Source organism: Cyprinodon variegatus, unplaced genomic scaffold, assembly GCF_000732505.1.
Source record: "Cyprinodon variegatus isolate N-32 unplaced genomic scaffold, C_variegatus-1.0 Scaffold418, whole genome shotgun sequence".
Classification (NCBI taxonomy): domain Eukaryota; kingdom Metazoa; phylum Chordata; class Actinopteri; order Cyprinodontiformes; family Cyprinodontidae; genus Cyprinodon; species Cyprinodon variegatus.
This window is the reverse complement of record NW_015150871.1, coordinates 588,195-606,044: the sequence shown is the minus strand read 5'-3', so window position 1 is coordinate 606,044 and position 17,850 is coordinate 588,195. Positions and strand designations below refer to the sequence as shown.

Here is a 17,850-nt window from a genome sequence, read left to right as displayed (position 1 = left end):
ATACCACAACAAGTAGATAAAATGAGCATGACATGCTGTTCTGTAAATGACAAAACACGCTAAAAATGAGATTGATTGATTTTTACATTTATGTTGCTTCAGGCTCTTTGAGCTATATTCTAGGAAAAACACAACATCTATCAGAGGGATATTGATTCCCTGAGGGAAACATGACGTTCTGTCTTTTTTGGGTTTTTTTGTCACCCCACTTGCATCTTTCCCTGTTTAGCAAATGTACCCTCTCAAAATACTTCAAACCTTTTTGAACCTTAATTTTGTTGCACGCATCTCACCAACCTCATGTGCTTGAACATATTTAAACATACTCCATGTCCTTGGATTTGTTTACCACATGGTGACAACCTGACTTTAAAGCATGCATGCCTTCTGGAGTGGGATAGAGTGGAGCGGCTTAAATCCTCGACACGAGCTAATAAACATATGGAGTGCATATGAATTTTTAAAGCTTTCCATTTCTTGAAATAAAGTTCCTAAATACAATTTATGAGTATATTCTGTGTTTTGTATTCACGATGAAAGGTTTTCCTGCAGACCAGGGTTAGAGACTAAGGTAAAGAGACAGAATTAGGACAAAGAGGTGGAATGAGAATCTGAAACTGAAAAAAACAAAAACAAGAGCAGCATTTGGCAGAAAGCCTATTATTGGAGGCGAAAATCTTGGTGCTGGCTCCCCTGATGGCAAAAAGGATCTCTCCCAGAGCTGGACAGGCATCATTTGGCTCGGCTTTTGTGGTGTTTGCGGCAGAGAGCCTGTCAAACAAGCACAGTAAATAGGCGGCAAGGTAAATAAAGCAATCTGCTTTAGAGAAAACTCAGTATCTCTCTCAGTCCCTCTATCATCAGAATTGCTGCAAAAATGTAGTTTCAGTTCAGACAAAGACATACTTTCCATCTCACTGAGTATCAAACATACTTCGGATTGCGAACATGTATAAAATAAGGAGTGCAGTACATGACATTCTGCTTGTTAGGAGCATTTGAGCCTCTCATCTCCTGCAGCTTTTGACATACAGACCCTATTACAGCATGTAAATGACCCCCCACTGAGGGATCCAGAGGCACGGTGTGACAAACATGCTCACATTTGCAGAGGGGAGGTTGTGTGTGAATCGTGTGTCATTTACCTGTGCCGGTTGAAGACTTGTGTTGTCAGGAATTGGGCAGGTGTCATGTCACTTTAAGTGGGAAATATAAAAAGCATATGCCGGAAGAAAAAATTCAAATATAGTACCGCATGGCAAAGAAATCACGGGGTAAAATTGTTTCATAAGATTTCATTTATGATTTATTGTTTTAAAAAATAGTGTTTGATATTGAGGAACAATTTGATCTCCTGTAGTGCTGCAGTATTGTTCTGGTTAATATTGGCTGGTGAAGATTTTCAGTCATCCAGGTCATAGTCTAGTTTGAAGACGTTTCGCTTCCCTTCCAGGAAGCCTTTTTTAATTCAAAATGTCTGAATTAGTATTGAGTTCCAAGCTTTATAGAATAGCCCAAAACAAAGCCTTGTTTTGGCTTAGGAAACATGCAAATTGAACCGGAAGAATGGGTCCCCCCCTTAGGAATGGGGAGTCGTTTGGGTTCTTTGTTAGCCTGCAATACCCGATACTTGTATATGCCTCTTAAAGGGGGTCTTTAGGGGCATTGTTGGCCTGGCTGAAAATGTGAGATGTTTGTTCCCCTGCATGTGGGTAGGGGTTGCGATGGGAAGCGATGGCAAGCTAAATGTCTTCAAAATTGGAAACAAATGAATTAATATTGTTTTATGAAATCCAAGCAGTGATGAAACCAGAGGTCCCAGCCGAGTTTATCTTGTATTTCTTGAGTTTTAATGTTTCAGATGTTTTTTTTTTTCCATCATTGAAGCTTTATTTCTAAAGTATCGTCTACAAGACAGTTTATATATAAACAAAAATGACAATTCTAGCAAATTTCAACAATTTAAAAACAAGTGATATTACCTAATTAATTTAGCATATTAGAGAAATCAACATAACCTAACCTAGAGATGCTATTTTTGGTACTTTGATAATCATTGTTTGTTAACTTAACCTTGCAACCTACCTCTGTTATTACCAAGAAATTAATTTAATTTGTTTTTACTATTATTCTTTTTATTAATGAATGAAAATTTCTATTGGCACCTCTTCTAAAGTTAGATATCTGACCAGCACTAAAATATCATGTCATAAACTAATTGCAGAATGGAAAGTTTGTATATTTTTGAATAAATTCATATATTTTATGGATTCTAATCTCTGGAGAGATTAGAATCCTTACTGCATGTAGTTGATTATCAAAAAAATTATCAAATGTGTCAGATCCCAATCTGTTGGTTGCGAGCCCCAATTAACTGATCATAGATGAAAAAGTAAAAATGTTCCTTATAAAAACAAAACAGAAACTGATGATTGCGAAACAGATGGAATCCTGAATTTAAGAAAAGGAATAATAAGTTTGAGTGTAGATAGTATGCAGCTCTTTGTTGTCCTGTACAGAACATTTTGGCATTAATGCCCTGTTTTGATTTTCATTACTATTCTGCAACTTTCATCTCTCTGCATAATAATGGCTTTTGTTTTCATTTTTGTTTAGAGTGTGTTTCCTTTTAAATTTCCACGTTTGTTTTAAAATGAAAACTGATATAACTATTGTGATATTTAGGCTTAAACAAAACTGGAAGGGGAGTTGAAGGAATTGTGATATATAGCTATTATCCTTAGTTTGCAAACTGTTTCATGATGTTTGAGAAACGGCTTGTTTTATATCATTCATTGTCTATATTCATGTTCCGACTTAGTGCTGGAGTAATGGGTACAGGTCCCCCTGAATATAAAAGCAGCTTAATGATGATGCATTTATCCACCTCTAATTTACCAAAGAGGGAGAAGCTGCTCCTCTAAAAGAGTCTTTCTTTTTCTCTGTGGTTGTTTTTTGTGGCATGGATGGAAGCGTCTTCACATTAGTGGTGGTTTTACTACCCATCATCAAAGAACACATTACATGTTTGTGTTCTCTACCCCCCAAAAAAGACATGTTTGTCTTTTTTTTTCCTTTTGATGATACAATTTCGAGGGCTCAACTTTGTTTTTCAGTCAGCCTCCAAAAAAAAAAAAAAAAAAAAATCAAGCTCCAACCCCACAAAGCACCTTAATTGCTGTATCGGCTATGACAGCCTTTTTTCTTTCATCACTAACACTCTCCATCAGCCTTTTCTCCGTCCTCATGCTGCTTGTTCATCCCTGCTCTCCACTGACAATAGCAAAAAATAAAGGCCAGCCTTACCTGGATTTTTCTTCTCCCAATATGTCTTTTCTTTTGTCCATCACTCACACACACACTCACACACATGCATTCAATACTTGTACAATGTCCCCATTTTTCAAGCATCTTCCACTCGACCCACTCTGAAAGCTGGAGGTCACGTTTTTATTTTAGTTTCTCTCGCAGCTGAAAAGATGCCACAAAAGAAATCCAATCTGAGTAATTTATCACAATATAAAACATGAGGTTTCAGGGAAATTAAACCTCTGGAAGATGAACCGTTGAAATGTGGGCTTCATTCAACCCTCCCTGCGGACCCTGAATGTTACACGTCGCTTTAAAGCACACAGGTCAATAAAGGTAATTGATAAGCCTTCATATAGATATATAGTGATGAATGGAGGAACTTTATGGAGTAATGAATCAAACTACCTCTGGAACCATAAATGGATAACCGTATGCCCCCCCCCCCCCGTAATGGGAATAAGCATAAACTTATCTGCTGTAGTCAATGGGATATCAAAGACAGGGCACCTATACAGGGCTGTGTTATTGGTCCATCACTTACATTTTATGAGCAGCTTGGAGCTGAGGCGGGAATAGTGTTGCACTGGGTGGTCTAGTCATAGATTATTGGCAAAGCTATTGATCTCTCAGAGATGGTGTTTGAAACATAGCCTCAATTTTCAATTTTTTTATGGGGTCAACAAAATGTATCATTTGACCAAAATTCTTGCTTTAAATTTTAATTAATTATATTTCTTATGGTCATGGTCTTGGTTCTGTTAAGTTTTCTTTTAGTTTTCAGTTTCACTTTGATCCATGGTTTTCTTTGTTTTCTAGTTTTATTGGTTTAATTCCTATTTTGTGGTGTTTTCTGGTTATATTTGAGTTCTTTGATTTTTCTTGCTTGCCCTTTTGTGTTGACCTCCTTTTCCCTAGCTCCTTTCTAGAAGCCTCTGTTCACACCTGCTCCCAATCAGCTCATTAGTTCTGTCTTTGTTCAGTCAGCTATATATACTCTTCCTGTGCAGTTCCTCAGTGCTAGTTCCTTGTCTTTTCCTTGCTCCCCACATGAGGTTTCCCATGAAGTTGTCTGGTTTTTGGTTCCATGTATTTGCACTTTGGTTTTTGGATTTTTGGCCTCATTTATTCAATTAAATCTTAAAGAACTCACCTTTGCCTCCTCGACTCTGTATTTGGGTCCTCAAAACCTCGATCAAACCCTGACACAGGCTACGTTCACACCGCAGCCTGAAGTGACCCAAATCCGATTTTTTTTTTGCCCACATGCAACCTGTATCTAATATTTTCATGGCTGTCTGAACAACACAGATCCGATTTATTCCAATGCGACCCAGGCCACTTGGCTATGTGGTCCTGGATCCGATACGAATCTGATCTTTTCAAATGCGACCTGTGTCTGAACGGCCAAGTCGCATTCATCCGACCTGAACGCCATTAGTAACCGACATAGGTCACCATTCTGCTTCTTGCTACACAGAAGCGGCAAGAAAAACAAACACCATTGTGGACGATGATGTGGAGGGCAGTATTTATGTTGAAGCACACTGGCTTGTCATTGCGTCCTCTACTGCGCATGCGGGACACTTAAGCTGTATGAATGCAGTTTACACAGGAGATCACATAAGTCGCATATATTTGGAAACGTGAACGGCAACGCAAAACAATCGGATTTCACACAAAGAAATCGGAATTTAGCATCAAGGCCTGCAGTGTGAACGTAACCTTATTTCAAGTTCCAAGCGAAAGGGACCACTGTCACACACCAAAATCATGTTACATTTCCAGTGCTGATGTTGTATGTTGAAAGCAGGGGGTTAATTTAACAGTTATTGAATCTAATTAACTTATTTGGAAGTTAGTTCCTCTAAAGAATTGGTGTTAATCTGCAGTGTTACATTCAAGCAACCCTGTTAATTGTTGATTTATACATAAACAGCATAGTGTCTACTAGAACTCTTCCCTAACGGTGAATTCTTACCACTCAGAACACCTGTGGTAACAACAATATTGGTGAACTTGAGAGTTGAGGTGTAGGATGCAGAAGTTAGTCTGGTTGCTGGTTTAAATCCCAGCTCAGTTGTTGTGTCCTTTGGCAAAACATGTGACTTGCATTGGTGAAGTGTTGATGGTATTCAGACGGCCCGGTAGTGCTTGTTTACAGCAGTTTTGCTCCAATCAGCATGCCCCAGGCCATCTTTGGCTAAAATGTATCAAACAGCATGGGGTTAATTACATTGTTATGCTGATGATACTAAGCTATATTTGTTCATAAATCCTGTAGTTTTAAAACTAGTGTGCTCTTGCAAGATAAATTCAACAATGGCAAGTGTTCCAACTCTTTCAGTGTTGACGCTTTTATTTTAGCAATCTAGTGGGGACCAATACAGACACTTTGAAAGAGATGATTTAACTCTATAGGAGTTGAATTAACAGTTACAAATATCCTCTGTAAGTAAAATAAAATATTTCCTTTATAATGTTCCATACATGTTTTTCTTCAGTCTCTTTGTTTGCAGCAACCATTCACAACAACCACATCTTTACAGTATGAAAGTAGAAAAAAACAAGTTCATGAATGTTCAATATCATGCCTTTTTCCTATAAATGCCTTTATTACTTTTAGGTTTAGGCCATTCTAAGACATGAATAATGAAACAAAGTAAGGAGATATATTATCTGGAAATTCTGTAATGACGATAACTGAGCATCAACAATCATCATCGACGAATTATTACAGTTTCTCCACCACACCTTATTGGCTGTAATACCTCAGCCACCTAAATACACTGTATATCAACTGTGGGTTAAAAGGATTTTTATATTTAACCAAAATGATGAAATATATGATAAATAACGAGAAATTGAATGAGTGAATCTTGAAATACGTTCTTCTACCAAGTTTTCCAAGAAATTTTGTTTGTACTGCAAAATTATCCTTGCTGATTGGGCAGCTCTCTATATGGAGTATCGCTACGTTAAATCATACAACTCTGTATATTTAGGATTACTGTCCTTCTTAAAGGAGAATTATTATTATTTTTTCGATATCTCTCCAGCGTTTTATTGTTGTTCTTTTAATTTCTATGTCACTTGTGTTTAGATTAGACTTCGATTAGATTGTCTCCATGAGATTGGTTACAAAATCTACTTAAACTTCACCTGAAGTGTTTCCCAAATACGACTGCTGTTTTTCTTTTTCTTTCTTCTGCCATTCGCCCAATGATGACCTCTGATGTTTATTGAGATCAAATGACACATAGGTTCACGTTATTTTCTAATTACATGACTTAAGCACATCTCACTTTTTTAAGATGTATGGGAAAAAATAAACAGTGTTTCCTTTCAATTCAATATTTATTATGAATCTGTTAGTCTATTTCTTTAAATAATGAAAATGTGCATTGAAGGTTGCAGTTGATAAAATGTCAAACATTAAAAAAAGTATGAAACATTCTTTATAATGAAAAAAAACTTTATTAAAAACAAACAAAAAATCTTCAACATCTCTTAAAGCACAGGTGATAAGCAACAATACATTTGAAAAATGCTGCCCTCTGGTGTCTTCATAACTTTTAATAGAAGAATATTATTAATATTTGAAATGATCTTTATTGAAATAATAAACAAAAAACTCACATTGGATGAACAGAATCATAAACACTCAGTTTTACCCATTTTAACCCCAATTATATGAGATACATTCAGTGGTTCACAAACTTTAAGTACAAAAACAAGTCTTTGGTATCAGAAGCACACATTCAACAGTCAGTCACCTGAATGCTAATCAATACATTACTGAAAACACATTATCAGAAAAACAACAAAAAACTATGAAAAACTGACATTGCAAAATGTTTTTTTTTTCTATTTTGGTACCTGCTCACATTTTCAGCATAGATTTAAAAAAAAAAGAAGAGCTGTAAAATATATATAATTTTATTCCTTGTTTGCAGTCACTTTTACTAAGGCAGTCTTGGGGGAAAAAAATAAAAAAATAGATCAGGGTTTTTAAAATTAATCCACTACAATGTGGATTGAGACAAACCTGTGTTTTGTTCCGTGCTCTGCAGTCTCTCTTTTCTTTTTTTTCTTCAAGACAGTTTCTGTAGGAAACAGTTCTACTATTCAACTCCCTCAAGGACTAGCTAGGTCAAGACGGCTCCATTAAAGTTCTCACAAAGCATGGCGTTAAATGAGGAACTCTTTATTATTTATCCTTGACTTGTGTAACTGATTCATACGGAAGAGGATTAGGGCCAGTGGGAAAAAAAAAGTGATTTTTAAATTTTATTTCAGCTTAGTATGGAATTATGACTTTAATCTCAAGATTCTGACTGAATTCTGACAATAAAAAAGTCAGAATTCAGAGATTAAAGTCAGAATTCAGAGATTAAAGTCAGATTTCAGACTTTTTTTTTCCAGTGGCCCTTATCCTCTTCCGTAGATTCAACACAGCTACACTCCTTAAGAAATTCATTTTTTTTTTATCCTGCTGAATACTTTTTTTAATGTACATCAATTTGCTAAAGTGAGTTTTGATATGACTTAATGGTATACTGTGCCATATTCCAGTTATTTGTACGCAGACAGAGCATAAAGAGGTTAAATACTAACTGTGTAAACTTAATACTTTGTTTTAAGCGTCAAAAATTGTAACAGAGATGTTTCCACCACTTTCTGCTTGACTTAATCAATTGTTTTGAGCCAGATGGTGGGGCCAAACAACTAAACCTTAAATGATTAACACTGGGAAATGCACTTTAGCCGTGCATATAGAAACAGAAAAACAAAAGCAATAATACATATAATGTAATCACTGATCCTGATCATCTAAAAAACTATTGATCTGGAATCAGAGACAATAACTGGAGTAAGGACATCCATAGTTCTACCACATGTTTGAAAGCTGTAAAAAAGCGGTCCATTGCACGAATATTTGAAAAACCTTTTATCCACTCCTTATGTGGTTACAACCTCCTTTTAATAAGAGTTAAATAAATTCTCCAATATGGAAATTCCAGTGCTTTTCTTCCTCCCGGCTTCTTTTATTCAGAATCAGAACTAAAAGCTCATCAAGATCTCTTATTTTCTCCATGGAAGAGGCGTCCTTCCACAAAGAACACATTTGGAGATGTTCGTTTTTCACTAAAAAACATCCTTGATTTAAAAAGGCGGGGAGGAATTTATGCACCTGTAGCATATGCCTTTTTAGCTGAGCACTCTGGTTTCAGGGTTTTTACATCATGCTCTCAACCTAAGAGATTTACAAGTGTGAACGATCCCAGCTGGCGTTTTGAGCTCCAAGCAGCTGTTCTCCGACAGAACCTCAAATCTTTACACCATCATTGCCTATAATCTCAAAGTAGTGTGGTTCCACATTTCTGTTGGCTCATTAAAAATACTTTCTTACAAGTTCGGTTTAACAGTAGACATCACTTTCCACGTGGAGGTTTCCTGTGTATGTTTGCCAGACTAAGTGCTAGTCTCTTGGTGAAGAGTGAATGGGATTTGCCGCAGTAGGTGTGGGTCGTATTCAACAGATCCTCCTTCAAAGGTTTCAGTAAAGAAGCGACCGGGTCTGAGCCAAAAGAATACTGGAATGACAAAAAGAAACAACATGTTTTTAGGCTCAGGTTTAACAAAGCTAAGTCCTTTGGGGCCATAAATGGGCCCGGAAAGCCTGGCTAAATATAAACTGCTCCACATTGTCCACCTCAGTGTAATTCTATAGGCTTAGTGTCCGGTAATAACCAGAGAAGGCAGCAGAGGTTTCACAATTTCCCAATAATGAAGGGGCCTTTACTACGCTCTAAGGAAATCAAAGGGGAATTAACATTTTTTATGCCAGCTCATTTGCTTGCAGTTGGGTCCTTGATATTGGGTCGCAAAGAGATCGGCATTTTTAACGAGTCCAAAACCAGACGCGCCCGTCGCTCATAAAGTTGCATTTACAGTTGATGTTATTGATTTTGTGTGGCTCTCCGTGTCTGGAATCAGGCTCCAAATGCAGCGCCGGCTGTAAAAATTAACAGCTGCTTCTCAGACTCAGCTTTTTGCTGCAGAGGGAGGGAAGGAGGGCATCATCCAGGTCTAAAAGTGCATTTTTCTGAAAGTCTGGCTTTAATATCATGACCTGGTTGTCAAAGGATTCCCGGCTAGTAGCTCCTAGATCACAGTAAAGACAATGCACTCTTTTAAAGCATCAATTCACAATGGTGGAAAGAATTTCATTGCATTTAATAACTCTGAGCTGATGGATGGCTATATGAATGGGCCAAAGGGATTATTCATGAATGGTCAGCTGGATAATTATTTAGATTTATAAAGGTTTATGTGAAAGTATGGGAAGGTGGAACAGTTTGGAGGTCGATAATATGTTCCTTTATCACTTTTATAGTGATTATGACTGTAAAAAACATGCCGATCTGCAGCTGGACAAACTGAAATGGATTAAATGGTCTGTCCAGACATTTTAACCACACAGAAGATTAACCAATTTGCTCATATCCTCCTGGCAAATCCGAATTGATCACAAATCTATAAAAAGCTTCGCCTGAGGTGGTAAAAATATGAGCATGTGAAGCGCCCATAGTACATGTGTCTAGTAGTGTCATTGATCCTGTCCTATAGAGATACAGTCTTAACTCTAGGCTATGGATAAGGTATGGATAAACCATCAGTCTGATCTATCTTCAATGGGAAAGCAATGAGACTCCCAGTGTTGATGGCTTCATTAAGTAAATGCCACTTGTGTCGTCAATATCATTAAACAGCAGGTAAGCAACCTATAAACATCCTCGTGGGGGAAATTAGCTTTCAATCCAAGCATCCTCTAAAGATGGAGATTTGTGTTTTTCCTGTATAAGGCAATTGCTGTCTCTAAAGCTTATTTGGTCTTTAGGGTCAGCAGCAATCCAAAAAAACTAATCCCAGAGGGTAGAAAGAGCAGGCGGATGACCAAGGCTGGAAAACAGCTCTTTCATCTGATGACGAGCTAGATTAAACCAACAGGACTTGGAGGAGCCTTGTCAAATCTGCTCTTTAAACTTTGATGTATCCAGGAGGGTTTTTTTTTTTTTTTTTTTTACAAGAGGGGCACGCGCTGTTTTTCATTCTCTGAAGAGAGGCAGACTAGCAATGTAATAAAAGTGCTAAAACTGTTTCAATTCTAAAGGATGGGGAAATCTGTTCGACATCAATCCATACAGAGCTGATTATCTTCTATAGGTTTAAAAAGATTTCTTTCATTCCCTTTAAATGTGGCTAATGTTTATTTTCTCATCTCTATATGTTTCAAAACGCATAGAAGAAAAAAAAGGAGTGGTAACATTATTCAGGGTATGTGATCTACAATATTTTGAAACTTGACGGCATAGTGGAGGATTTTTTTCCTCTCCACTTTAAAAAAAATGCACATCCACAACCTTGTACACGCTCCCGAAGGCCTATTAAACACGTGCGAGAGCATGCACGAGCCAATTTCTCCTTGTGCACGCTCTGTTTAATTAAAATATGCTGTTTGCATCTCTCATACAATCTTACGTTCCAAAAGAACATTTGCATTTGCATTTTTCCACTATGTCAGACTCACCACTAGTAAGTGAAAATGGGGACGAGCATTTAGGGCGTCCTTCCGTAAACATATCACCAGAATGATTGACAACAACGAGGACCCCTTATTTTGATGATCCACCCAGAAAAAGAAACATCCTCCACTATACCTTTAACTATAATCACACACAAAAAAACGTGCTGAGCAGTAAGAATAAAGCCTGATTTATACTCAGAAACCAGGTCGCCTGCTTGTGTGTCGCAGTTAACGCAGATATGCGTAAGATGGACCATCTAGAAGAGCAAGGTTCATGAGAACACTGGGACCCTTTTTCCACCTGGATCCCTGCTCTTTTTCGCCCTCATGTCCTTCCGTTGTACCACAAACTTGCCCCTTGCATTTATCTACTTCCTCACCACCTCGGCCGTATCTAGACCCACAGCTAGTTTGTGATTGTCCCTCTTGCGTTGTGGAATAACAACGCAGACCATGCTTCAAAATTGAGCATAAATCAAAAATATCTGCACCATACAGGCAACAGGCTCACTGCAACACACTGCTGCAGGATTATACACAGCCTATTAGCCACCATCATGGTGCTATATTAACAACACGCTAAAAGCACATATGTAATAAAAAAACAAGGTTTCTATTGTCCTGCTATCACAGATGCGATTGGTGGTGTTTGAATGCCGGAATTGGATCAAGACCACTGCGACAAATTTAGTTCCAGATGGACCTTTATAGATATGAGCTTGAAGTGAAACAAATCATAAAATGGCAGATAAATTAATACCCACTATTAAGCATGGTGGGAGAACAGTCATGGTATGGGACTGTTTCTCCTCAGACTGGTGTTAAGCTGCATTGCATCATACACTATATATTCCCAGTCTTAAAAATTAAACAAAAAATGTTGTGATTGCTGCAACAAATCAGAAATTTTTTTCTAATTAACTCTTTTAGTTGATAAAAAATATCCTACTGCCATTTCCATCTTAGCCCCTAGAGCTAAATCCTATAGAAATCACTACTCTGTCAATTGAACAGTACGTTCAATTGACAGAGTAGTGAGAGTCATTCTTAAAAGGCCTTTTCTGCTCTACTGTCACAATCGTAAAAATAAATTGGCTAATCCCTGCTGGGACAAATGACCCTAGCATCCAAACAAGAAGGTTGGGTCCAAATCAAAACAAAGGATAAACAAGTGCAAAAGTGTCTGTCAAATACGATAGCAGATCTATCATGCTGTGGGCCTGTTTCTCTTCCAAACGCCTAAAGGAATCTTATTAGAGTGTAAAATATAAAGTCATAAAGAAAAAAGAGATTTACATAAACTCTGTTGGACTCTGCAGCAGAGCTATCTCCCAGATATACAAACCTTTTTTATTGCATCGTAAACGGCTCTGAATGCTGGTTGCTTGTAGTCATGGTAAACCCCTCTGTTTCCATGCAAGATGTAGATGCCATCCTCCTCAGCTGAGGCACAGTTACTGCCATAGATGCAATGATCTGGGCGATAGTTCCACTTGCATGGAAACTCCAGCAGAAACTCTGAAAGAGGAAGGACAGGAAAACACAGATAAAAGTCACTGATATGCTTTCTCAGTTTTGCAACTTTAAATCTAAATCCATCAAGCTAAAAGCACAGAATATGCAGCTTAAAAAGGATGCAAGCTTACCTGGATTATGGTGAAAAATAATATTGAGAAGGTCCTGGTCTCCCCAGGTGATATTCAGTTTGTACTTTTGAAGCAGCGGCATCAGCAGCTCTTCCCAGCGCAGTCCCACCGGGGTCATATCATTCTGTCAACACAGACAAGCATTTCTAAACATTGGTACGCACCAAATACAGAGGAATGGGGCCCTCTTGTGGTCAACGGGAGGCATTTCACCTTGAAAAAGGTGCTCCTCATTCTCGTCATGTTCATGAGCATGACTCCAGAGTTGATACCCGTCCTGCCATAGAAGGGGTGGCGGGCAAAGCGGCTGTACCAGGCGATGCGGGGCTCCTCGTGCTCTGGGGACATGGCTGCCAGCTGGGAGGGATTAAATCGGGACAGGAAGGCCCAGATGTCGTCTACAGGCTGAAGGAAGAGGATGTCGGAGTCGACGTACACAACGGAGTCGACGTCCTTTAAGATCAGCTGTAAATCGACAGAGTATTCTTATGGATGACGATGATCTCAAGGGTTCTTCAAGTTTATTTATCTCTAAGTAACTCACGGGGAGGAAGAGTCTCTGAGAAGCACAGGGTTTGAAGAGCTTCTTCCACTCGCCCGCGTTCTCACTGGGGAAACTGATGGAGTAAACGGTGTAGTTGAACCGGGAGCGGAAAGCATCCGGCCATGACTCCAACTGCAACACAGAAGCGTGAAGCGCTGATTGGAAGCAGGAAGAAAATAAACGACACTGACAAGGAAGGGAACTCACAGCTTCCATAAAGCTGGCGTGAAGCTGATCCTCAGCAAAGATGTGCAGATGAAGGCGCTTGATGCTGAAAAGCACCGCAGATTTGATCATAGTGAGGGTCTCGTCCAGTCGCTCCCCGCAGGCCACCACAGCCAGGTGCATGGTGGGCTCAACACTGTTACCAGCACCTTCCACCTGACCCCTCTGACGCATGATGTATCTGAGGAAAACAACATAGGCAGTTCAGACACACAATGTTGCAGAAAAGGTAAAATAAAGTAGATCTGTACGACACAGACGCCAAATAAAATTTATTATTTAGATCTTGTTGCTATTTATGTGTATGGCAAGGCTGAAAGGGTAGAGAACTATATAAAATACTGGATAACAGTGGAGGTTCTAGACACTGATGCAGTGTTTTTCCAGATTAAAAAAATTAAACCAAACTCGATAAAAAAGTATAACAGGTGAGCCACAAAGCCATAGTTGTGGACTCCTGACCTAAAAGATGAAAGCTGACACTAACTAATAGCAGATTCTGTCAGATTATTAATTTTCTTTTGGCAGGATTCTACTCATTATAAATGCAATAATCTGCAAATGAAGTGAGACTTTGTAAGACTTCTTAAAATCAAGATAGATTCTCAAAAAAAGAAGTATTGGTAATATATCAATTGGAAAACAAAATCAAAAAGACTTTTTAGCTAGATTTAACATTTAAGACTTTGTCAAAGCAACATTTTTTGCAGTGCAGTCCCTTACATCAGCACATATTAAATTATTTAGGTCTTATACTGCAAAACTGCATTTAAAAAACGAAAAAAAAGTCTAAAATAAGTGTATTTGCCCTTAAACTGAGCAGGTACATAAAACGATCTGTCAAAGGAATTAGTATTCTTGCCCTTATAATAAGATAATTACATATTAACCAGTTGAAATAGGATAACTGAGTTATTTTTGTATTCTTTTAAATGTACATCTTCTTATCTACATACTCAAATCAAGGGAAAATACACATTTTTGTTAAGAAAAAAGCATTTTTGTAGTGTATGCTTTAAGTAAAGGGGCCAGAAGGAGTTCTGCAGGAGCACTGCCCCCTGCTGGTAAATATTGATTATTGCCTGTGGCATCATATTAATATCACTGGCCCAGATATTCACATAATTGCACTCTTATTTTAAAGATATTAATCCAGTTTTATTTGTACTTGTTGCGGAGAGAAACAAATAATTTGAAAGTATACTTAAACAATTTTAACCTCAAACCTTAAAAAAAACAACCAAAACACTGACATGGCAATAATAGATAATAAGTTATACCATTACTAAAGTCATGAGATAAGTTTTCTTTGCAGGGGAAACTCCAAACAGGTGGGAAAAGGTTTGATCAGTTGAGATCAAAAGGAAACTTTTAGGCCTACATGCAAAACCGCAGAGGGTTTCGCATGTAGGCCTCCTCTTCCATAGTGACACATGGTGGTGGCAGCATCATGCTGTGGGGTAAAGTTCATCCAATCACCCCTTTCTTTCTTATATGTTGATCTTTTAATTTAAATACATAAACTGCAATAAAAAAATGGATTTACTTTTATAAATAGTTTTGGCAACAGGGATAATAGCGACCTCTAGAGGCCCTTTAAATGTGGGGGAAAAAAAGACTTCCAGTTGATGTTTCTGTTGCAAACCAGGGTTCAATAACTTTGAATTATTTCTTTTGAATACATTTCTGAGCTCAGCCCACGCAATCCCTGTGAATTACCTATTGTACCAGTGGGGTTTTTGTGGCCGCACTCCTCGCCTGGCGCCGGTGTCTCTCTGTGGGATGAAAGCTCTCCTCGCTCCGCTTCTTCCGTCCGTGTGAAACACCTTACTATAAGCGTAGAGTCCCGAAAACACCGCGAACACCGTGCACAGGAGCAGCGCACGCATGTAACGCCGCATCATGGTGTCGGAAAACACATCTCTGAGCTAAAGTCATGACATAGAAACTAACGTTCTCTTTTTGTTTTTAGTTAGCCGTGAAGTTAGACGCATTGTGCAAGAAGCGCTTCCTGTTGAGGTTTAGAAAGTAAAACTCATCTGACTCAATCCAGCGAGGAAAATGTCGCCATCTGGTGGTGGTAACGAAGCACAACTACCTCCCAAACACTATTATGGGAAATTGTTTTATATTTTTGAGTTTACCTCTTGAAGTGATACATTGATGAGCAATTTAATACTTTTTTCATTTGTATATTTTATTTCTTACCGATTTAGTAAGGACCTCATCATCTATATTATTTATCTGATTTGTATTTATATTCTTTTTAGCAGAGCCGTATCCAGAAATTTTTTTAGGGTGGCCAGGCAATAACCAATGTACTGTGAGGGGGGCCAAAAGCGGATAGGCAACAGAACCTCACCGTCAATCTACACTGTTCCAACAGGAAAAATAACAAGCAAAACATCCATATTTTCTAAACAAAGACTAACTATACTTTCCTACAGCCTATGCTAACAAATAGATGCATATATTTAAACAGTTTTGAGTTCTGGGGCGTAAATCAATCATTGTCATTACTTACCTACTTGTATCTATAAAATTTCTGCATAAAATTGATATTTACAAGCACTAATAGCTACATAGATTGATTTTACCCCACATAAACTAAAATCTAGTTCTGAAGAGAGCTTGAATTCTGTACCTATCATCTTTGATGTTGGTATATTGATGTGTTTAATTAACCACAAAAAAAAAATAATGTTTTGAATATTCCATTTGAGAGTATTACTGCTGCCATTGTCTGTATTAGAGGGGGGAAAATGACAGGGGTGGCCAATGATTGGCTAAGGGTGGCCATGGCAACCCCTGGCCCCCCATCTAGCTCCGCCCCCGCCTTTTAGAAAACATTACACTATCCAGTTGGATTGTTGGGCTTTACAGTGGTTGCATGGATGCTTCCTGCTGCAAGAAGGTTGGGGGTTCGATTCCCTGTCCGTGCATGTCTGGCTTCATCCCACAGTCCAAAAACATGACTGTAAGGTTAAATGGCATCCCTCAATTGTCCCTAGGTGTGAGTGTGTGTGTATGGTTGTATCTCTGTGTTTCCCTGCGACAGACTTGCGACCTGTCCAGGGTGTACCACGCCTAGGCACTGGATTTATCATCACCCCGCTGGTGTACCGACTGTATTTTTTCTATCTTTGTACTTTTTATTTTTGTAAATAGATCCTAATCTGTTTTTTGATCTATCAAATTCCGTGTTTCTCTATCTGTAAATGAAATGAAACGTCTACATTTGCATTATTGAACTAATAAAGTGTGCATTTACTGTGTAACTGGGTGAAGCTGAGGCTATAGAGAGCAGACTATAAATGCTTTTAGGAAAGCCATAAACCTTTTAAAAATGGGATTATAATAATGTCCAAATTTGGTAACATCTAAAGTGTTCAATGTAGTTAAATAGTGAAAAAATGGGACCTTCAGAAGCCACAGTGGAACCCCTTTTTTAATGCACCGTAATGGGTTTAAAATGATGTAATCTCAAGAAAACAAGAACTAAAAAGTGCTTTCATTAGTGGTGTTGTATCAGCTAATGGGAAAGAAAGTTTCCTGTTCTTATCATGGCTCCTACCACTAAGTCATTTATCCTCGGTGGGTTTCAATCCCACTAACCACTTCTCCCAGGGTATATTAGTGGTTTGCAGTCAGTTGTTTTTGTTTAGTTTTTTAGCAGATCTTTGCACAATCTCAATTGCCAGGTCTTTTGAATTTACGCTGAGTTAGTTTATTTACTCTGTTCACTTTTTTAGTTGGTTTCCCTACTGACCTAGACTTCTCTATTGTCACTCATTCTCTTGATTATTCTGTATCAGATCTGTACTTGTTTTTTATTTTGCTCTTTTGTCGATGTGTATTTGATTTATTTTTCTTTGTTTTGCTTTTCTTTATTATGCCATGCTTGAATGTTTCTCTGCACTATCAGTGCTTTGTTGTCCCTGTCATTTCTGCTTTGCAAGAAAAAATGAAATAAAAACGTGTAAAAAAACTGATTTAATGCTGTATATAGTAAATAACAAGCATGGGTGACATACTTCTTCAAAAAATATAGATTTGAACAGAATGAAGTAATGTGTCCTGTGATGCATGCAGTTTAATTTCTATTAGATGTTGATAGAAGGTAAAAATGTGCTGAATGCGTCAGTTATATCACTACTGCTTTAATTATGATCCAAGTAAAACTCCTCGTCTTGCCTCTTTACTTTTCTTTTATTTTGAAGGTGGGATGAGAATGAGGATCTTCTCTCCTCATGCTATCTGTTCAATCTAATGCAGCTCCTGCAGCAGGCAGCAGGCAGAGACCCTCTGTTGGGGGAAGGGTGGGAGCAAAAAATGAAAAGGGTTCCCTGAAAGGGCTCATTCATCCTGGCTTTAAGAGAGTCGCTCTTATTGAGTGAGGAGCGTTTGACTAACAGACCTGAAGGTCAATTTTATTATCATTAACTGTGGGAAAAAATGTGTAATTGATACAAGGACAAAAACATATCTATAAATAAATAAAAAGCAAGCATTTTACCCATAATAAAGGTTTAAAT

At 38.0% G+C, this 17,850-nt stretch overlaps 1 protein-coding gene across 1 annotated transcript; it reads right to left on the bottom strand.

Annotated features, from left to right (window-relative positions):
• Positions 1–7,218: 7,218 nt before the first annotated feature.
• LOC107093311 (glucoside xylosyltransferase 1-like) lies at positions 7,219–15,310 on the bottom strand. Its single transcript, XM_015388300.1, has 7 exons — positions 15,035–15,310; positions 13,298–13,496; positions 13,091–13,222; positions 12,760–13,011; positions 12,547–12,670; positions 12,246–12,418; positions 7,219–8,906 (listed from the first exon to the last, which is right to left on the bottom strand). The coding sequence occupies exons 1-7, from the start codon at positions 15,217–15,219 to the stop codon at positions 8,745–8,747; spliced, it is 1,227 nt and encodes a 408-aa protein (XP_015243786.1). The 5' UTR covers positions 15,220–15,310; the 3' UTR covers positions 7,219–8,744.
• Positions 15,311–17,850: the final 2,540 nt, after the last annotated feature.

Bases quoted from the DNA above. Each gene is read 5' to 3' on its own strand.
- LOC107093311 (XM_015388300.1), bottom strand. From the start codon at position 15,219: ATGATGCGGCGTTACATGCGTGCGCTGCTCCTGTGCACGGTGTTCGCG. The intron at 13,497-15,034 runs GTAATTCACAGG...TGTTTTCCTCAG, and splicing joins AAACCCCACTGGTACAATAG to ATACATCATGCGTCAGAGGG. The intron at 12,671-12,759 runs GTGAAATGCCTC...CTGTGTTGACAG, and splicing joins TGAGGAGCACCTTTTTCAAG to AATGATATGACCCCGGTGGG.